This window comes from Amphibalanus amphitrite, unplaced genomic scaffold (genome assembly GCF_019059575.1).
Source record: "Amphibalanus amphitrite isolate SeventyFive unplaced genomic scaffold, NRLGWU_Aamphi_draft 000413F_arrow, whole genome shotgun sequence".
In the NCBI taxonomy this organism is placed as follows: Eukaryota; Metazoa; Arthropoda; class Thecostraca; order Balanomorpha; family Balanidae; genus Amphibalanus; species Amphibalanus amphitrite.
The window spans coordinates 459,053-480,813 of NW_024881907.1; the positions used below are offsets into that span (position 1 = coordinate 459,053).

The following is a 21,761-nucleotide window of genomic DNA, read 5'->3' on the forward strand; positions in this document are numbered from 1 at the left end:
TGTGTACACGTGCTCTAGGATATGTGTGTCGTGAGTCGATTTGCTCGCCTGATGGGCAGCGACGCTCGCGTTAAAAATCATGGCATCAGTGGCCTCTAGTGTTTGTTGCAGGCCACACACGTATGCAAGAAGGTCCGCCGGGACGGCAGGACCCGTGTCAGTTTGAGCTCGTGCTCCCCCATACACTGCGTCAATAGGTAGCGTGGGCGGCCTCCCGAACACACACTCATACGGAGAGAGACCAGTGGATCTGTTGATGTTGCTATTGCAGGCCAACACTGCCGCCGAAAGATACTCAGACCAGTGCTTGGGATTATCAGCGCTCAGCTTAGCGACTGCGTCGATAAGAAATTTGTGACCACGCTCGGCGTAAGCATTACCCTGTGGGTGGTAAGGCGTTGTTGTCGACTGACGTATACCCAACGACCTACAAAACAATTTCATGACATTCCCAGTCAAATTTCTGCCCAGATCACTATGGATGCATTTCGGAATGCCAAAAACACTAATGACGTGGTCCATTAGTGCTCTGACAACCGTCTCTGCTTCCTGATCACGAATTGGAATAGCCCACAGGAATCTGGTGAATGCATCAGTGCAGGTCAATACATATCGGAAACCCTCACGATGTGTCGCCGGCAGCCCACATACGAGATCAATATCAAGTCTGTCAAGAAATGCTGACACCTGAAGCGAACCCAAAGGGGCCCGCGGTGTCGGCTGAGGATTCCGTCGTCGTTCACAGACTGCACATTCCTTGCAGTAGTCCTTCACGTCCTGTTGGAGCCCCGGCCAGTGGAAACGCTCCCTGACCATGCTCTCCAGCCTGGCAACACCCTGATGGCCTCCTCCGAAGCCAGCATGCAGTGTGTGCAGGACCTCCTTCCTCAAGTGATGAGGCAAAACAATCTGCAAGCAGACAGGAGCAGCTCGGTGTGGCTGTATCCGCTTATACAGCACCTTATGCTCGCCTTCCCCGAGCACCAATGACCTCCAATCGCGTAACAAACGGCGAGCGCAGTCAGTTTTCAAATTTTTCGCCAGAGGACGGATTTTACTCTCTTTCCAAGCTTTGATCTCCCGTATGCCCTCGTCGCGGTCCTGCTCGCGGCTGATGTCCGGCAGTGACATTTTAGAAACGGAGCAGATCGAGGGGTCAGATGGCTGCACGGCTCCCACGGCACGGACCGTCGCCGGCTCGGTAGATTCCCCCGTCTCCGAGGGTACCAGACCGGTGCTGCCAGCTGCCTCAACATTTGTCTCAGTCACCGGCCGCCCCTCTTCCCCCTCCGAGGAGACGGGGATACAAACCCATTTAAATGCCACCTCGCCGCCCGGCTCAGGCGGGTGGGGGTAGCGTGACAGTGCATCTGCATTGCCATGGGAGGTTCCCTTTCTGTGAATGACGCGGAAATCGAGCTCAGATAGCTGTAGCAGCCATCGGGCCATCTGGCCCTCGGGATTTCGAAATCCGAACAGCCACCGAAGGGCGGAATGATCGGTGCGCAGAACAAACTGCCGACCGACCAAGAAGTGTCGAAAGTGCTGTGTGGCCCATACTACCGCCAGAAGTTCCCGTTTTGTTGCCGAATACTGCCGCTCTGATTTTGTCAGTGCCCGGCTGGCGTAGGCGATCACTTTATCCTCCTGCAGGAGGCATGCTCCCAGGCCTGTTCCACTCGCGTCTGTATCACAGACGAACGGAGCGGCTCCAGCCTCCAGCCGGGGATGGGCCAGGACTGGTGGCGACACCATTTTGGCCTTCATCGTTTGGAACGCTGCCTCTGTCTCCGGTGTCCACCGGAAAGGGACCCTTTTCTCGGTCAGTCTCGTGAGCGGCTTAGTGAGGGAAGCAAAATCCTGAATATACTTCCGCAGGTACGAGCATAGCCCAAGGAATGCCCTGACCTCTGTCACAGACGACGGTGTCGGCCAGTCTTTGATCAACTGCGTTTTGGCCGGGTCACAAGAAATACCATCGGGTGTGATAATGTACCCCAGAAACTTAACCTGTTTTTGACACAGCCGAAGCTTGTTCAGCGTCACAGTAAAACCAGCTGCCTGAAGGTGAGTCAACACCTGACGCAAATTTGTGTGCATCTCCGACAAATCTTTTGCCAGAACCAGTATGTCGTCAAAATATTGAATGTACACTCGCGGAGAGATACCAGACAGTGCCATCGCTAGCGCCCTGTTGAAGGTGTGGGGAATCCCCACTAAACCGAACGGTGCCGATGTGTAACGATGCAAGCCGAGTTCAGTGGTAATTGTTGTTTTGTCCCTGTCAGATTCCTTGATAGGAATTTGATGGTAGGCCTGATTCAGATCAACGGTTGTGAACCAATTCACCCCCGAGAGACGATTCAAGCAATCGTCGATACGGGGAATGACCTGCACGGAGGGGACAGTCACTGAGTTTAGTTTTCGAAAATCACCGCATATACGGATGTCTCCGTTCGACTTTTTGACCAGTACCAAGGGGCTGGCCCACTGGGACTCACTTACGGGCTCCAAAATTCCTTGGCTCACCAAGCTGTCGATCTGAGTCTGAACACTCGTTTTTAGATGAACTGGTGTTCGCCTGTAGGGCTGAGACACCGGCCGGGCTGAGCCCGTCGGAATGCTGTGTTCCACAAGGTCAGTCCTACCCAGCCCTGTGAACACTCCCGAAAATTCCATGAGCAAATGTTTGAACTTATCTTTCTCAGGCTGTGGCAGGTGTGCGACCACTGCGTCAAAATCAAGTTCTCCCTCTTCAGTGGCGTCCCCGAGAGGGAGAACGGTCTGCTCATCAACTGTGTGTGCGTTGGCAATGTGAGTGCCTTTGTAAAGATGCACGTCTCTTTCACTGGTGTTGGATAATCGCATCGGCACTGAGCAGTCAGGGCCGATGCGAACCGCCAGTCGCGCAACTAGGAGGGGACTGCGCTCCAGAAATCTGTCCTCCCCCTCCAGGAGCGCCGAGGCGGACTCCAGGGTTGCATCGGTCGGGGGACACATTTCTCCCATACAAATCACCTCCGTTCCCGCGCGCACCACCACCGGGTCTTTAACCACCACCCTCGCCGCCTGTACCCGGGGCCCGTGTGGGTCACGTGACAATGGTAGTGCATATTCACCCACCCTCAGCAACCCTTGTCCCAAGTCCAAGCAGGCCTCGATTTCAGTCAAGTATTTAGCACCCAGCAAACATTGATCAAACAGCTTTCCAGACACATAGCAATCCACCTTACGAACACAGTCCCCAAGTGTGATTGTCACAGACGTCTTACCGATAATGTGAACGCAAGCCTCCCCATCAGCCAGGCTGATTTTCTTATCCAGCGGTCGGAGACGCGCCCCCGGTGCCAAGCAGTCCTGTCGAATGATGACCTCGTCGGCACCGCTGTCCACCAGTGCGCAGACGGGGCGGCCATCGATGAGGACCTGCGCGAACCGGCCACCCGGCTGAGGACCGCCGGTCACCACGCCGCGTGCCAGCAGCGACTGCTCCTCATCCGACAGAAGTGGCGGCGGCTGCGGCGGCGACGAGCCAGGCTGTGGCGGCGACGGCGAGCCAGGCCGCGGCGGCAGCGAGGCAGGCGGCGGCGGCGACGAGCCAGGCCGTGGCGGCGGCGACGGCAGCGAGCCAGGCCGCGGCGGCGGCGACGGCAGCGAGCCAGGCCGCGGCGGCAGCGAGGCAGGCGGTGGTGGCGGCGGCGGCAACGAGCCAGGCCGCGGCGGCGGTGACGGCGGCGAGCCAGGCCGCGGCAGCAGCGAGCCAGGCGGCGGCGGCGGCGGCAACGAGCCAGGCCGCGGCGGCGGCGACGGCGGCGAGCCAGGCGGCGGCGACGGCGAGCCAGGCCGCGGCGACAGCGAGGCAGGCGGCGGCGGCGGCGGCGAGCCAGGCGGCGGCGACGGCGAGCCAGGCCGCGGCGACGGCGAGCCAGGCCGCGGCGACAGCGAGGCAGGCGGCGGCGGCGGCGGCGGCGGCAACGAGCCGGGCCGCGGCGGCAGCCACGAGCCAGGCCGCGGCGGCGGCGACGGCGGCGAGCCAGGCGGCGGCGGCGGAGAGCCAGGCCGCGGCGGCAGCGATCCAGGCGGCGGGTGCGAGCCAGGTAGTGGCGAGCCAGGCCGCGACGGCAGCGGCAAGACAGGCTGCGTTGATGGGCCAGGCAGATTCGGCGAGCCCAGCTGCAGCGGCGGCGGCGACGACGGCGAGCCAGGCGGCGGCGGCGGCGAGCCAGGCCGCGGCGACAGCGAGGCAGGCGGCGGCGGCGGCGAGCCAGGCGGCGGCGACGGCGAGCCAGGCCGCGGCGACAGCGAGGCAGGCGGCGGCGGCGGCGGCGGCGGCAACGAGCCGGGCCGCGGCGGCAGCCACGAGCCAGGCGGCGGCGGCGGCGACGGCGGCGAGCCAGGCGGCGGCGGCGGAGAGCCAGGCCGCGGCAGCAGCGAGCCAGGCGGCGGGTGCGAGCCAGGTGGTGGCGAGCCAGGCCGCGACGGCAGCGGCAAGACAGGCTGCGTTGATGGGCCAGGCAGATTCGGCGAGCCCAGTTGCAGCGGCGGTGGCGACGACGGCGGCGAGCCGGGCGGAGACGGCGAGCTAGACTGCGACGGCAGCGGCAAGACATGCTGCGTTGATGGGCCAGGCAGATTCGGCGAGCCCAGCCGCAGCGGCGGTGGCGGCGGCGAGGCAGGCGGCGGCGGCGGCGGCGGCGGCGGCGGCGGCAACGCGCCAGACCGCGGCGGCGGCGACGGCGGCGAGCCAGGCGGCGGCGGCAGCAAGCCAGGCCGCGGCGGCGGCGGCGGCGGCAACGGGCCAGGCTGCGGCAGTGGCGGCCACAGCGGCGGCGGGCCGGGCCGAGGTGGTCGCGAGCCAGGTAGTACCCCCAGCACCGCTCGCCTGACTTCTCCTGATCCTTGACTCAGGCAAGGGGCTGACTCGATGCGCCGGTCGACCGGGCGGCCCCACCGCTCGTCGACCGGCCTCCGTTTCCCGAACTGCGGCACACAACTCCCAGGTGTCCGCGTCGGCCGCAGCGCCCGCAGACGTCACCCCGGAACAAACACTCCCGTCTCCAGTGACCGGTCTGGCCACAGACGAAGCAGGCCGAACGGTCCCGTTCCGGGTCAGCTCGCCCGGGACCATCTGCGGTTGTGACGGGCACGCGATGAACAGAAGCCACCGCGGAGCCGTAAAGATGATCAGCGCGTTCTAACGCCTCAACCACGCGGATGGCCTCATCTAGCGTGGCACAGCCCTCTCGGGTTATTTCTCTGCCGTATTCTGCCGGCAGCGCTCGCTGCAGCTGGAGAAGCGTCACACTAGAGCGGCCCTCCTCGCTCAAATGCGGATATGCATGGCGCACTCCAGCCCTGACTCTCAACAAGTAATCTTGGATGTTGCCAAGGTATTGTTCCGCGTCAATAGACCTGGCCGCGGATAGCTGATCAGGTGTTCCGCCTAAAACCTTCTTGGCTGTGATATCAACTTCCTCCAGAGTCTCAAAATGTGTCTGACGAAGAGCTTCTTTTACGTTTCCTTCCACAAAGAAACGGATGAAACTAACCTTTTTCTCGATCGTCCATTTTTTTAGCTCCCCGAACAGTTTGAAGTCGTCAAACCAGTTTTCCCATTCTTGATACGACGTACCAGTAAACTTGTCGAGAGAAATATCTCCAGACATCTTGTGTGAGCCTGTGAGTGCACACCGCTGCCACCACTTTGGCGTGTTCTCGGGCTCCACACACACACAGGGCTCCTTTCGCAGTCTATTCCAGACCCCAACTGACCGCCCCGGACCAGCGGGCACCCGCCAGGTCGGGGTTCGGCCAATCACAACGCACCTGATCCACACGGCCAATCACACACTGCCACACACTGTCCACGTCATGTCACCCCACTCAGGCCGCTGCGCCACTATGGAGGTGCAAACACACCACACCATTCCATTCCTCCAACTCACAACTCACAACAGCTCTAATAATCAAAGTTTTCAATGAAATGTGTCCCAACCACCAGGTGCTGTTTCTCTGGGCTGAAGAATAGGGTGCAAATAGGGTGGGCGCAATCACGAATGGAACACATTTTTCATGAGCTTCAAATATGGCGACGACAGCGAAGCCACGGTGGTGATAAACTTTCAAAACTACCATTAAACGAGCAATTAACAATGATTATTAGTTGAATCACTATCTCTAAGATAAACCATGACACTAGCAAAGGTCGAAATAGACTGTTTCGCGTAAGAAAATAGAGGAAATAACAAAAAAATGGTCTGCGAGAAAGCTGAGACACCTCACCTGCCCCCGTGGACCGGAATAAGAGCGAGCTAATAATTGGTGGTGAAGTAAATGCACACATTCGAGTATTCGTTCGAATCGAATTTTGGGCAGGAGGAAGGTGTGGCGCATTTAACCCGCGCCCCACTGGGGTCTGCGTATAACACGCCCTACTGGGGGGGGGGGCTATTCATAGCCCCCCCTCCTAACTCCGAAACTACTGGGCCGATCGTCAAAATTCAAACGGCGTCTGATAGCCCCGGAAAAACTGTCGAGCGAAACCTAATTTCATTGACCTCGAGGTCACCGATGACGTCACAGGTCAGGTCAAAGTAAAAATTATTAGCATTTTGCTTATTCACGTTTTGGGCTCTGGTCGCCGTCTTACAAGTCAGATCAGGCTCATTTTTGGATCACACACTCGTGAACAGATGCTCTAGATACCCCGAGGGTACCAAACTTGTACTTTCATTTTCAGGTCAAGGTCAGGTCATCACAGGTCACGAAAATATTATATCATGCGTCGGTCACGTGACACATGTTTTATGGTCCATTTAGGCCAGAGATTTCGAATGTGATGTCGTCTGTGTCATTCGAGGTCATTTTAAGTCGAATTTAGCTTAGGTCAGGTCACTTTCAGGTCAAAAAAGGTCAAATTTTGAAGTTAAAATTTTTCAACAAAAAAGGTGTCTATTGGATGCAGTTTGAGCTCAGGAACACGATGATGCTATTTATATTGGCGTACGATGCCAAATACGTGCTGAAAAATTGATTTGAAATATTAATAATTGTGAATTTTTTGCAATAATGCGTAAAACTTGGCCATTTTTGAAGATATTTAGCTAAAACTTGCTAGAGTTAGTCATAATAATGCGTTCTATCACATATATTCCGGTTTTTTCGAAAAGTTAAAAACTTTTTGAAAAAAATGTCAAAATATAAATTTTGGATTTCATTATATCACATTTTCGAAATTTTCAAAATTTCGAAAATCCGAGATAGCAGTTTGATAGCGCAGTCTATTCTGAGTCCTCTCATGCAAAGAAATTGGATCTAGCTTAAAAACTGAGCTCTTGGGAGCGATTGCCGTGGTTCAGTGTTTTGCGTCGAAATCGGCCGAACATGACGTCACTCTGACGTCATTTCCGGCCGACCTATGGTAGCTACGAAGTTAAAATTTTGACACAAGGTGTTAAATTGATGCAGCCGAAGGTACTGAAAGTTTGGCGTCGATACGTCAAGCGGTTTGGAAGTTATTGCAGAAAAACGGGAGGGGGGGCTATAAATAGCCCCCCCCCCAGTGGGGCGCGGGTTAAGAACATGGCGCAATATGACCTCTCTCCCCTACAGAGTTCTTCCAAACCGGCTGCCAGTTAGCTCCTTGACTCCATTCGTCGCCACTCGCCGCTCGGGCGTGCCTTTATGCCTGGAGCCCGTCACCCATTGTTACAATTGGCCACAGTGGACCATCGGGCACAGGAAGACGGGAAAATGCTGTTGTGAGCTGGGAAAATAGTGCAGTAAGCTGAGCAAATAGTGCAGGGATCTGAAAAAATAGTGCAGGGAGCTGAGAAAATAGTGCAGCTACCGAGAAAAGGTGGGCTGGATATTGGTTACCAGGTGGGCGGTAATTAGATGGGCCAACTCTGTCGGCCGCGGCGTCCGTCGGAGTTGGCCTGCAATTAGTCAGCAATAGGACCCGGGAGTCGCGGCATATGAGCTCGGCCCGCCGGCCCAGAGTACATTGGACGCCCGTCTGGGCCACGGCGGGCCTGACCTGCCATAATGAAACTCGGGCGACATATTGGACGGCCCAGACAGCGGAGGATGGCGGCCGGCTGGTGGTGGCCTGTACCGACCGGCAGTGCTAGAGTGGAAACGCTGAATGCCTTACTGTTGAGACTTAATGCTGGCGCTACAAACAGCGCAAACCTGTTTTTGACTGATGCATCCGGTCCGAGGAAGTCAGACACCTAATAGGTGCGCATTAACTCTTATCGTGATCCATGCCTGAACGCCAATCTCTTGACACGCCGTCCCGTGTTTGTTTCGTTTCAGATATTTGGCTGTTTTTTGGCATGGGAGACGCGCCATGTGAATATCGCTGCTCTGAACGACTCCAAGTACATAGGTATGAGTGTCTACAACGTGGTAATCATGTGCGTCATCGGCGTGGCCATCTCGTTCGTCCTGTCCGACGACCAGGACGCCTCCTTCATCATCATCTCCGTCTTCATCTTGTTCTGCACCACCGGCACGCTGTGTCTAGTCTTCGTACCTAAGGTGGGTGACGGACTGGCGGACGCACTGTACATATCTAGTCTTCGTACCTCCGGCACTGGAGCACTGCAGTGTCGACTATGGGCTACATCTAGGGTTTGGTCGATAAATGTGATACTGGCCGACCAAATATGTGCACTGGGAAGCTTAAATGCCCACAGCTCTGTTAGATGAAGGCAATCAGCAAGGAGTGTTTTACTGATTATTTATCGATACTTTAAAAAATATCTTGAAATAGGTAACCAGGAATCCATCACTTGTTCCACGTTTTAACCGCAGGTTGTTTAAATTAGACAAACACTATTCGTTAGTAAATGTAGTGATTGACGTTAAACTGTCACAGGATAAATGGTATATATCAGCAAAGTATTCATTTTCATCTATATAAAATTCGAAATGTTATACAAAGGAGAGCAATTCTTGCTATCGGCTTGATTTAGAGGCCCAGCCTAGGGACGTAAAACGGGTCGTGCAGCATTATTGAACGATGAGGGTAAAAAGCCTATTGAGAACATGTTAGTCATCAGAGTGAAACTTTGCGATAAGCGAGGGCCGATTTCAAAAGGAAATCTAGCGGGTGATCGTATTGCCATGAAAATGGAATAAATCATGGCTTGGTCCAGCTATCACATTAGCTTCAGGCCAGCGAACAAAATTGATGGCAAGAGAAATTAAATAAATTTTCTGACATGAAAACCACTTGACAGTGAAGGATGTTAGTTATGTTTAAAAGTGTCAGAACTTTCATCACCTGACCTTATTCTCCTTCATCCAACCACAGCCTGTGACCTCTCCCCCGATCCTCAACCTGTACTGCTCCTTCGAACTCGACTGCTCCTTCATTCCTCGATTCTGTGATATCGCCACTCTGCTCTGCATATTCTCGCCAAGGCTCTCTGGCCTGACCTGTGTAGCCACTCCCTGCCCTGACCTGTCTGTTACCTGCCTGACCTCTCTTTGCTCCGTGACCTGACCCGTGTAACAACTCCCTAGCCTGACCGGTCTCACTGCTCTCTGAAGTGCCTCTGCTCCTTGACCTCTATCGCTGCAGCGCTGCACCCTGACCTGTCTAGTCTCTGCCCCCCTGCTCCCTGCTCCCTGCCCTGTCTCTCTGCCCCCGCTCTGACCTGTGTCCCCGCCCCGCCGGCAGCTAATTGAGCTGCAGAAGTCGAAGCGGGCGCCGCCGGGCCGGCTGCGCGCCACACTGAAGCCGCCCCGCTCGCGGGGCTACCAGTGCACGGTGAACGCCGCCGCGCTGGGCATCAGGGAGAACATCCGCCGATCAGAGGACATGGCCACCCGGCTGCGGCTCAAACTGCGCGCCCTCGAGCAGGAGCTGGACGTGAGTGACCGCCGGGGCAGCGCTGAGCGCAGGGGTAGCGCCGGGGTCCGCTGCTCGAGCAGGGACTGGACGTGAGTGAAGGACGGGGCTGCGCCGGGGCTGGCCCGGGGCAGTGCCGGGGCAGTGCCGGGGCAGTGCCGGGGCAGTGCCGGGGCAAAGCCGGGGCAGTGCCGGGGTAGAGCCGGGGCATCACCGGGGCAGCGTTCTCGAGCAGGGACTGGACGTGGGTGAAGGACGGGGCTGCGCCGGGGCAGCGCCGGGGCAGTGCCGGGGCAGTGCCGGGGCCGGCCTGTACAGGGACACCCGCCGTCCGCGCTGGCACAGATACCTCGCTCACAGACAGGCCCTGGCCAGCTAGGGTTTATCTGATAGCGCTGATTGGGGTCGCTGGCTGCATTGACCCACACCGATCGATACCATTGACCTTGACACCACTCCAGCTATCGAGAGACGTACCGTAAGTGGCGGCTTTAGATGGTGTCGCGGAATTGAATTCAAACTGACAGAGAGCAGTCCCGAAATGTTTCCGAGTAAGCTATTCGAATGCCGCGGCAGTGTATCCCATAAACGCCAGGGGCGGCGCGGCGGCTGTCGTCGCTGTCGGGGCCACTTCTCACGGCATTGTTATGGAATGAAGCGACTGTCACCCGAGATGGTCGGTCGTAGCCCGTATCGTTTCCGCCCGGCTGATCGTTATGACGAGCCGGCGCGGTCGTACGTCATTCTGTCGCCGCCGTCTGACCGCAGACGGCCGCCGGCAGTTAGTTGATGGCACCGTCGCGTGTCAGATGGTCGGAGGGGGACGGGGGGGGGGCGCACGACAGCTGCGTCCACGATACCGGCCGAGGTGCAGGCGGGGAGGGGACAGGGAAGGGCTGCGGCTCTGTCAGAGAGAATGTGATCGAGAAGACTGATGACAGATCGCACTGTACGATAGCGGACAGAAATCACCCTAGATTGCTGAACTATGGACTGGATTAGTGTCCATGACTTCAGTGAAACTCTCAACACACAAAACTGTCATCACACAGTGTGGACTCTTTGGTTAACCCGGCTCAGTTTTGAGTTTCCAACGGCGCTCTGTTTGCTTATCGCTGGATAAGAGGTTGAACAAAGCCGCGGTCGGTCCGACGGCACAGGATCGTCGGCTTCGACGGGCGGCCAGCGGCGGATGCCGTGGTCACCGCGGACCGGCAGTGTGGGCCAGTAAATTATTGCCTCGGACGCTGGCGATATGGCTGTTTGCCTGTGTCTCCATCGTGTTCCAGCGTGTCATCCCAGAGTGCGGTATACGACCCATCTGTGATTTATGGCTGTTTGCCGACTAGTTAATTGACAGATCTTTGGGTTTGCCTAGGTTCTACTGGATGAGACAAGGATAATTCCCAGTCATGAATATGAAGCTTTGGTAACATAATCATTGGTTTATAATGCTTGCCGATCTTTTGCAGTAAACCGGCTAATGTGCTTATTTTAACTTTTGGAAATCATTTAATGCACTTCCATAATGGCTGTCATAGAACACCAATAGAACAAAACTAAGACAGAGGAGCATTCCTATGCTTTTTTTGCCCGTTCAAAGACGAAAGTCCTTGCATCTGCGAGTGCAAGTTCCTCGTGATTACGCAACTACTTATCAATATTAATGACGTGAAACTGGAAATTTGCGTTGCGCTGTATGACACCCAGTGTGCTGCCCTCTGACCCCCCCCCCCCCCCCGTTTGTTCGACAGCACCTGATGCGTCAGGTGGGGGACGAGGCTCAGGAGTACCTCAACCAGCGGATGGCCGGAGCGCGACTCACCGTGCCGCGCCTGTCCTGTCTGGGCATGGAAGGCAAGCCACGTAAACACACTCGATTCGCTTCCTCCGCTGTCGTCTGGTGGCATGAGTGGAGGTCACGGCCTGCCTGTGTGCCGTGTGCTGACTGCTGTGCCCCGCTCAGTGGAGTGGAGGTCACGGCCTGCCTGTGTGCCGTGTGCTGACTGCTGTGCCCCGCTCAGTGGAGTGGAGGTCACGGGCTGCCTGATAGCCTGTGCTGTGTCCCGCTCGGTGGCCGACCCCCCCCCCCCCCCTCCTCTTCCCCTGCAGTACGACACTCGGTCACAGCTGACAGCACGAGTCAGTTCAATGCTCTTCTCCCTTTCATATGGCGGTATAAAATCCCACGCGTAAAACTGCGGCCTGTTTTCTGCTAGCCCTGCTTGGCAAAGTTTACGTGATGTTCTCACAGACCTGGCTCTGTTGTTTTGCTCAGAGTTTTTCTTCCTGTGTGCGAAAGCTCCTGTTCAGATTGCCAGATCCACACTGAGGCGCAGTCCTCGCCGGAGGCTCAGCGAACGTCGTTTTGATCCCGCTAAACAGCCTCTGTTTTAAGGTTAGCATTTCGGCGCTGGGTTTCCATTTTGGCACGCGTCGCCGACGTCTTAGGGCGGCGCGGCGCGTGGCCTCCCGCGGGAGATTTGCTCGTCTGCTCACGTCCTGTCGCTGTATTATCGGCCGGGGTGGCCGCTCACCTAGCAGTATCCCCAGGGCAGCGCCAGCGGGCCCACGGCGGTCGGTGGCGGATGGTGGACGATGCACGGTGCGAACAAAACAGTTTATTTCATAAAGGCTACGTGACAAGGACGGCCGGAGTGACCTATATGGACCTTTGGACGTTTGTGAAGGTGACGTGCGTTGCGTGTTGCTGGCATCGTTGGGCCTGCAGACTGAGTTCGTTTGAGATCGATAGAAGGAAGCCAGTGGCGCATGCTGAAGAAAAACAGGAGCCGTGGGTGATGTAACTTGATGATGCAATCGGCTCGCCGCTGGGTGAGCCGGGAGGGGTGGCCGGGGGTGGCCGATGAATTGGGGGGGCCCGGCCCGGGTCGCCGCCTGCAGGGTGTCACAGCGGGGAGAGCTGTGACGGCTCCGCTGGACCACTGGCTGGCCATGTCCTGTCAGCGACAGACGGGTCGGAAACGCGCCGCTCCCCGGCCGACTGCGCCGCGCTCGTCGCACTGGGAATAGCGCCGTTGCCGGCTGCACGCTCGATAAAGCGCCGCAGTGGAGTGCCGCCGTGAACAGACTCCTAATACCTCTGACGCTCCGTATGTGTTCACTGCCCGACAGCGCCATTATTTCTGCAAATTTTCAGTCACGTCAGGCCAGGTCACGCGCTCTTTCTGAGGATGTCGAGATATAATGTCGGATTTGTTGGCGGACGTGCCCCGAAAGTGCGGCTCTCTTACGTTATGCAAAGTGAGTTTACTGGCGTCGTTCGTCTTGTGGCGATTTTGAAGGCTTCACATTATAAATGAACTAGGATGTCAACAAACAAGGTTCCTTAAAATTTGAAAGCCACATAATACATGCAGAGGGTAGCCGTCTGCCATTAGAAAGGCGTCTTTAAATACAGTCATGGTGCTTCACCGTATAAGTTCATAAAAGCATTTGTTAGGCATCGTTATTTATTTATTTTTTTTTTTTTTTTGCTTTTGCGTAGTGTAAATTGAGCAGTATTTTTCCTAACTAGATGTGTTTTGCGACCCTGCATGCGACATTGATCTCCTTGCATGACAGTTTCGGGAATGCGTCGTGTCCGTTCAGTGGCGGATCCAGAGGGGGGGGGGGGCATGGGGGCCATGCCCCTCTTGGGCCTCCCGGAGGGGCACCATCACGGATGTTTTTTTTTAATTCATCACGGAGGTCACCGACGGGAGCTTCAACCCAGAGGTCTCCTAAGGGGCACCATCCAGAAGGTCTATCGGAATAGTGTACCGCTTTCGGGTTCTCCCGGAGGCCCCTTTCTGTCCCTCGCCTCGGGTGGGGCTATTTCCATACCGAGGTCCGCGGGGGCACCATCTCGAGTTCTCCGGGGGCACTATCCCGCTTTCTCCGTGGGAACCATCCCAAGGTCGGAGGGGGCACCATCTTGAGGGTCCGGGGGCACCATCCCGAGGTCTCCGGTGACACCATCGCGAGGTCTGGGGGCACCATCCCGAGGTCTGGGGGCACCCTCCCGAGGTCAGAGGGGGCACCATCTTGAGGGTCCGGGAGCACCATCCCGAGGTCTCCGGTGGCACCATCGCGAGGTCTGGGGGCACCATCCCGAGGTCTGAGAGCAGAGGGGGCACCATCCCGAAGTCTCCGGGGGCACCATCCCGAAGTCTGTCTCCGGGGGCACCATTCCGAGGTATCCGGGGGCACCATTTCGAGGTATCCGGGGGCACCATCCCATGGTCTCAGGGGCACCCATCCCGAGGTCTCAGGGGCACCATCCCGAGATCTTGGGGGCACCATCCCCCTGAGTAAGTGGCCGAAATCCGTGGATTTTTTTAAAGGGTGGCGGCACCAAATGCCAGGAGGCGCCACAATACCGTATGCCCCCCCCCCCCCCACCTCGACGAAATCCTGGATCCGCCACTTTGCCCGTTAAATATTGGTGGAATGTTACTTACACATTACTTCTTATATAATGGTATAGCAAGGAACCCCAATCATTTTATCAACCTTATCTTCACTTGATGAGAGAGAGAGAGAGAGAGAGAGAGAGAGAGAGAGAGAGAGAGAGAGAGAGGAGAGAGGAGAGAGAGGAGAGAGAGAGAGAGAGAGAGAGAGAGAGAGAGAGAGAGAGAGAGAGAGAGAGAGACCATTCCGCTATAGAAAAATGGTTGCATTTGCAAACACTTGTTGCATTTTGCATCAACTGTTCTCTTTCCTGGGATTCTCGCTTTTGTTGGCGGACATTGGGCGTTCTACGATTTTTTTCTGTATTTACCGTATCGAAAGCGAACAACATCTTTTGGAAACTGTCCTTCAGTAGACAACTACGCATGTGATCCAGTGATGATAAATCTAGTCAGCTTTATAACGTGTTAAGGATATGGTATCGTTTGCATGGAGCTGTTTCTGCCCTCTGCAGTCTGCATACGAGTATATGTAGTTTGCAAGTGGCGTAACAAAGTGTAACGATTTATGACTTACTGTGTTCGGGTGTATGTTGGGAAATAGTTTGTAGTAGTGGTGCATCATGACTTATTCTTCACGTCCTGCATATCAATTTAAATGCAACTCTGTCGTATATTAATTTGAATAATGCAATATGAACTGGTTTGATAATATTTGCTTTCTTTTCCTTGCGCGTGTCGATGCTCCATACAGTATAAACGTGAAATCCATACAACATAAAGCGGTTTATGACCCGCATTCGATAAACGTCTGTCCCAGTGCGTCGGTGCCGTTGACTAGCCGGTAGGCATGACCTAGACGTGCTCTGTAGACAGGCCAGTCGCTGGCAGGACTGGGCCGGGGGTGCCGGTCCGCCGGCGCGGCGCGGGTCGGGCCGGCGGGCTGGCCGCTGCCGCCGGCCCCTCTGCTGACTGAGCACTGTCCGCAGGGCCCTCGATGACAGAGAGCACCGAGATAACATCGCTCTGCTCTTACACAGAGTACGATGTGGACGCGCCGGAGCCCAGCCTCAGGTCAGTCGGCGCGCCGCCGGACGGCCCCCGCCGCCCCATCACGGACGACACTGCTTATCGCTATTGGGGCAGGAGGTATTCGCCTGATTTTACTTAGCACGTAGTCAGAGGGGCAGCTAGATGCGCACTGTTGCGCACTAAACTCAGAAATGCTAGCAGGCTGCTATGGGGAAGAAGCTCATATTCTCTCGCGTGCATGCTTACGAGCATGCGTACTGCGTATGCGTTACGGCGTGCGTATGTACATGCGGCGCGTGCACGTGGTATGCACGTGCTGTAGTTATGATAGGAGGTCGTACAAACAGTAAGATAGGTAGGGCAGACTGCATGGACTCGCATAAGAGCAGTTGGTAATGCCATTTTGCTATAAAGTTGTTGTATATTTCCAGATTAATGATCGTCAAATTAGCAAAAGCTTTATAACAACAAAACATTTGTATGTACACAACCACAACCCTTTTGAGAATGATTAATCAGTAGCCTTAAAAAGAATGGCCTAACTTCTGTAAATGCCGCATTCTGGATAAAACAAAATAATTAAAAATGTATTTAATCCCGCATAGATGTTGTGATTGTCAATATGAGTTGTAGCTAGACATAATGCAAAATCATTCGGCCGCCGCCCGCCAGGAGTTGATCCTACAACATCTAATGTCTTGCCTAAGGTCTTTTATCAGCACAGAAACGATAAACATGTTTTTTGAATTGTGCTTTCTTCCAACATCTATTATAGCAGCAGGTATAAAGCGCTCTCTGGTTCTACAAAACTAACGCTTGTATGCTGGCTCACCCGTCCATGTAGTCCGAGAGCTAAAATCAGTGAATTTAAGAATATGCTGCTCGGTGAATGTGAAACCATTCACAGTAGTGTTTCAGAAATCCAAATTTGCATCGGCTTCAATCGGCTTCTCATAAGCTTAGGCTTTCAAGCAACTATAGTATCCTAGCCCTCGCCGGACCTATTGGTTTTCTACATACGCGCCGGCCGAGGGGGGGGGGGGCGGGTACGACCCCCCTCGCCGTTTCGCCCCTGGTGGAGCTAGCGCGTCGTGGAAAAAACGAGCGTGTGCGCCGTTACGAGACGCAGAGATTGGTACCCAATTTTAAGATCCTAGGTCAACCGGTGACCTCTGAGGTCAGGTCAAGTGCCCCAAGATACGGTTCAGTTTTTGGTGAATAACTTCGCAAAAAACGGCCGCAGAGCCGCGATTTTGGCAGCATCGTGTTCGCCTCGCTCAGGCGCGTCGAATGATATACTTTTTGTCCGGGTCAGGTCAACTTGGGGTGTTGACCTCAGGTCAAGGTCAGGTCAGCACCCCCAGGTCACGAAGTTGGTCGAAAGAGGTCATGTCGCATATCATTCGATTCGGCAGGTCTTTCTGAGTCCATTGGTGGCTTTCCCGACTCGCTAGCTCAATTTGATTAAGAGTTATTGAAGAAAAACTAATATGACCTTGATGACGTCATAAATGACGTCACGCAAGGTCAACATTGCAAAAGTGACGCATCTAACCTTGCAAGGAGTGTATCAAATCACGATTCTGTGTGCTTGAGATAGTTGGAGATCGTTCCCGGCGCCAGAATAGCAGTTTTCATTTTTCCCCATTGACTTATAATAGAGAGGTCACGAAAATGACCTGACCTCATATGACCTTTAGGAAAAATCCGAGATATACAAATTGTGAGACCCATAATGGATACTAGATCCTGCAAGTTTCATTTCCCTGTGACATCTCCTCTGGCAGTGAGGGCATTGCGAAGTTGCGACATCTGAAGACCGTGCAGAGGTTCACTTATGACGTCACAGGTCAGTGACCTGACCTGACCCAAAAATGCGGTTGGTGTCAAAAGATCCGGCTTGAATCAAAGGTCAGGTATGCCAAGTTTCAGCTCTCTATCGCCAGCGTGTTCGGAGCTATGGCGAAAAAAACCCTATGGGGGGGGGGCACCCGCCCCCCCCCCTCGGCCGGCGAGGGCTAGACTTGTACTGGCATGATTTACAAATCACCTCCAATATAGGGTACAACTATGACATTTTTCGGCTGCTGAGTTTCTGTCGCGCCGTTGGAATTTGTCGGAACATTTAACGGCAACACATAATGAAACATTTGTTTCACGCGCCAGTTGCTGAAACTGACCGGACCTGACCGGACCAGACCTGACCTGACCCGACCAGACCTGACAAGATCCGACCTGACCCGACCGAACCTGACCTGACCTAACCTAAACCGACCTGCCTCTCTGACCCGCCCTGACCCGTCCCATGGGCGCGTCCCCAGGAAGCGTTCGTCGGTGCAGCACACGCTGCTGCCGTCGATTGCCGCGTCGACGGACAACTTGGGTGAGCTGCCGTCGCCGCCGACGTCGCCGTTTGTGCCCTTCCAACGCAACTACCTGGTCGCCAACGGCCTCGAGGTGGAGCTGGGGAACATCATCGTCGAAAACGTCGACGAGCCGAGGTCAGCAGAAACAATTATAACGGCCCAGCGGGCTGAAACTGGGCATATGTGATGGACTAATGGCAGCTTGGTGCGCTTGATAGACGACCGTTCAATCCAAGCTAATATCCCTTTGGGAGCCAGCGAAACTTGGGAGTTCCAAGTTTCCCATGATATGCTTACAGCTGCACATATTTGATGTTACGTACGTCCTGGTCCCTGTACAGTTGTTACATTTGTTACAGTCTTTACCGTTTAAATGTCCCCCGCACTGTCTCGCTCCACTGCAGTGCTGTGTGCCGGCTCGGTCTGCCATTTCCACTGACTGGTCTGTTCTGACGGGCCCGGCGGGAGCTGATGTAGGCGAACCGACCGGTCCCCCACGGCGACGTCCGTCGCGCGCTGACGTCTATTGGTCACTTATCGCGGCCATTTGGCTCGGGGATCGCCCGCGGCGAGATATGTGTCCGTTTGACGACAGGGCTCTAAGCCGACCGCCGCCAATTCATACATAGGTATACCGATAATGGTGGGATGTAGTGTGCTGTCTCGGTGAACCAAGAAGGCATCACAGCCAGATTGAGTAGGGCTGTTGGGATGCCTTTAACTACGGTACATAATAAGTTGAAATAAGTTGGTTAAATTGCCGGAAACGGGAGAAGGCCGTAATAAGGTAAATCTCTCACGTTGATTTCATTGTTTAATCGCTGACTGATAAATCATTTTTGTAGTGCCTGAGTGTTTATTTTCCGACATCATGGGAAAAATGCAATGATTGCAAATGGCACGGCATACTTTTAACCCTCGCCCTGGCAGGGCATTTTTCATAACACGGCCTGACAGGGGGGGGGGGGGGGGGGGTCGATACGACCCTCCCCCCTCGCGATTGGCTCCTATGGCACCTAGAAACACCAAATTTGGTAAGTAGGTGGGCCCCCTGGAGTTCTCGCCCCTGTGCAAATTTGGTTGCTGTAGGTCAATATTTAGGGGGTTTGGGGGGGGGGGGTATAAATGTAAAAATTTCGCTAAAAACAGGTCAAAAGTTTTTCGCTTATAACTTTTGATCTAATTAAAATAGAGCAAAAAGAAAAGCACCAGTGAACTCAGCACGTCAAGGCGCGTCGAATGATATACTTTTTAGCTTGCTTAAGTGTACTTAAGGTTTTCTTAATTTTTAAGTAATCTTTAATTAATTAATTAAGTTAAAGTTAACCAAATTGCATCATATCGCATATCATTCGATTCGGCTGATCACCAGGAACACAATGCCACCATTTTTTCAGCTCTAGCGTCATCATGTGCCAAGTTATTGGCAAAAACGTCATTTGACCTCAGTTGACCTCATTTGACCTGACCCATGGATAAGTACACCAAACAAAGAAGCACCAAGTGACCTGCTGTTAAGTACTGTGGTTTCAAAGCACAAAAGTGATAGAACGAAGCGGATATCTCCAGTATTTTCCGAATTTAGTATTTTCCCATAGGCTTAACATTACGACGTAATGACCTCTAACTGACCTCAGGTCAGTGGCCTAAAAAAACGAACTATATGTTATACAACTCGGTGAACTTAGATCACCCTGAAAGTTTGAAGTAAATCAGTCCAAAACTGTGAGTTGGACAGGTGCAAAAAGAAAATTGAAATTTGACCATGACCTTGTACCGGTTTTCCTGACCTGGTGACCTGACCCAAGGTCACCCGGACCTGAAATTTTAAGGTCATATGTAAAAAGGTTGCCCCATAGACTGTGCCAAATTTGGCGGCGCTGCGCGCCGCCGTTTTTACGCTATCTTCGAAAAACCTTAGGGGGGTGTCGCATCGACCCCCCCTGCCAGGGCGAGTGTTAAACCCCTAAATGGGCTGCTATTTAGCATTCTTTTAAAAGAATTACATTTTTTAGATATTGGCAAAGGACCAAAGAACATATTGTGTTGACAAGTTTGTGCCGCTCACCGTCGCAAATATGTTGCTCACAGAAGACATTTTCTTTGTCCTTTTATCATTAAAAGCACCATCAGCGATAGATGAAAGAAAACGCTTGAAGGTTTGTTTCTCGTATATGAATAATTTCAAAGGAATGACTTAAATTTAAAGTTCCTCTGCCCTCTGTCGCAGAAAACCCACGAATAAGACACTGCGTTTTAGCTCCAGTGCTAGTTCGTGGTGACGAGCCTAGAATTAAGAACCGCAATATCACGTCCACGCCATAAGCTTTTGCTTGGGAAGGCTTACATAATGGAAATCCCGGACACTAGGCGGTGATTGTACTCCATGTCCAGCTGTCCCGCTGTTCGAGCAGCCCCAGCCCGCGGCAGTGTGACTCACCCTGCCCCTCCGTCTCTCCCTGCGGCAGCTGTTACGCGGTGAAGGACCCCTCACCTCCGTCTCCCTGCGGCAGCTGTTACGCGGTGAAGGACCCCTCACCTCCGTCTCCCTGCGGCAGCTGTTAGGCGGTGAAGGACCCCTCACCTCCGTCTCCCTGCGGCAGCTGTTACGCGGTGAAGGACCCCTCACCTCCCTGTCTCCCTGCGGCAGCTGTTAGGCGGTGAAGGACCCCGCACCTCCCCTCACCTCCCTCTCTCCCTGCGGCAGCTGTTACGCGGTGAAGGACGGGGAGGAGAGTCTGGCCGAGGAGCCGGCCGTCGAGCTGCTGCTCGGCCAGTCGGCGCCGGCCGTGCACAAGTTCGGCCGCAGCTCTCTGGACTGTGTCATGCACCACGGTCTGCTGTCGGTGCCGGCCAGCGACGAGCCGCTGCTCCGCCGGCGCAGCGACCCCGGCGTGCGCCAGTACAGCCTGGCCAGCGCCATCAACGCGCTCAACGCCAGCCTGGCCAACATCATCAACGCCACGTCGTACAGCACCGTCACCAACAACAGCAGCTCCATCTCGCGCTTCATCGAGGAGGCCGCCTTCCAGGCGCTGCACTCGTCCAGCTCCGACCCCAGCCACCTGGAGGGCGGCGACGTCGGCGACGGCGCCGACCTCGACTCGCCGCCGCCCGACGACGACTCGGACTCGGCGCGACTCGGCGAGTCGAGCGGGCCGAGCGAGCCGAGCGGCTCCAGCGCCGAGGCCACCACGCGCTCGCTGGACTCGCTGTCGGCCGAGTGCGGCGACTCGGACCTCCAGTCGGTCTCCGAGTCGGCGCCGCCGCCCCCCGGGCACGCCCTCCTCGTCAACGGAGACGTCCTCCAGATGCTGCGCATGCGCAACAGCCAGCTCAGCGTTAAACCGGTCGCAGAATCAGGTGAGTGTGCTGTGAATATGTTGGCCAGCATAGGCCGTGAGCAGCTGTTTTAATTTTTCTGTGGCCTTTTTCTATCAATGCATGAAGGACGAGGCTCGTTTCGATCGAAGAGGGTTAGGCTCCTTTAAAAATTAATTGTGCTGGTTTATGTAAAGTTAACACTTTCATCCTTTTATGTTTCCCTGAAAAGAAGCTTTTATATTCAAAATTATAGCAGTTCCATTCTTTCGGTTGACGCATCTCTCCCATCCGTCGCATTAAGGCCGAATATATTGAGCCCGAACTGTCGTTCCACGCAGGAAATTGGAAAATAACTCGCGTTTGGTGTCCTTGCATTGCCCTTAGCTCGTCTAGCTGCTGGGCGAACCCGACGTAGCGTGATTTATCGCATCGGATCGTGTTTTGTCTCGCACTGTGGGTAGCTGCTGAGTGCTGATGTTATAGAGTCGCCTGTAGCATGACATATGTAAAACATCATGCTTTTCAACACTAGCTGGTAGGAAATCAATTGGATGTCGTTTAACCATCTGTTCTTTCAGTTACTGCCGTTCCGTGCGCGTAACAACTCGTGGCATCTCAGTCCCAGAGACCTCCTCCCGCACTTTCCCTCCATAAAAGGCCTCTTCCCGCCACCTTCCTCCCCACCAACACGCCTCTCCTCTGAGTTACCCACCCAAGCGCTCTTTGCCCCGCCTCCATGTGCCCCACTCCATGCCTCTCCTCTGC

The 21,761-nt window shown here is 54.8% G+C and overlaps 1 protein-coding gene across 5 annotated transcripts in view; it reads left to right on the plus strand.

The window, feature by feature from the left end:
• LOC122390873 (gamma-aminobutyric acid type B receptor subunit 2-like) overlaps positions 1-21,761 on the plus strand; it is a 143,788-nt gene that overhangs the window by 105,165 nt on the left and 16,862 nt on the right. For 3 of the 5 annotated variants that reach the window (XR_006258242.1, XR_006258243.1, XM_043384286.1), the window contains exons 12-17: positions 8,320-8,544; positions 9,692-9,883; positions 11,617-11,728; positions 15,264-15,348; positions 17,628-17,807; positions 20,380-21,035. Coding sequence is in view for 2 of the 5 variants with exons in the window: in XM_043384286.1 (XP_043240221.1) it covers positions 8,320-8,544; positions 9,692-9,883; positions 11,617-11,728; positions 15,264-15,348; positions 17,628-17,807; positions 20,380-21,035 (1,450 nt within the window). In the remaining 3 variants the exon portion in view is untranslated. The remainder of the gene's footprint in view (positions 1-8,319; positions 8,545-9,691; positions 9,884-11,616; positions 11,729-15,263; positions 15,349-17,627; positions 17,808-20,379; positions 21,036-21,761) is intronic. The other 2 variants (XR_006258244.1, XM_043384288.1) reach the window with 1 other exon arrangement.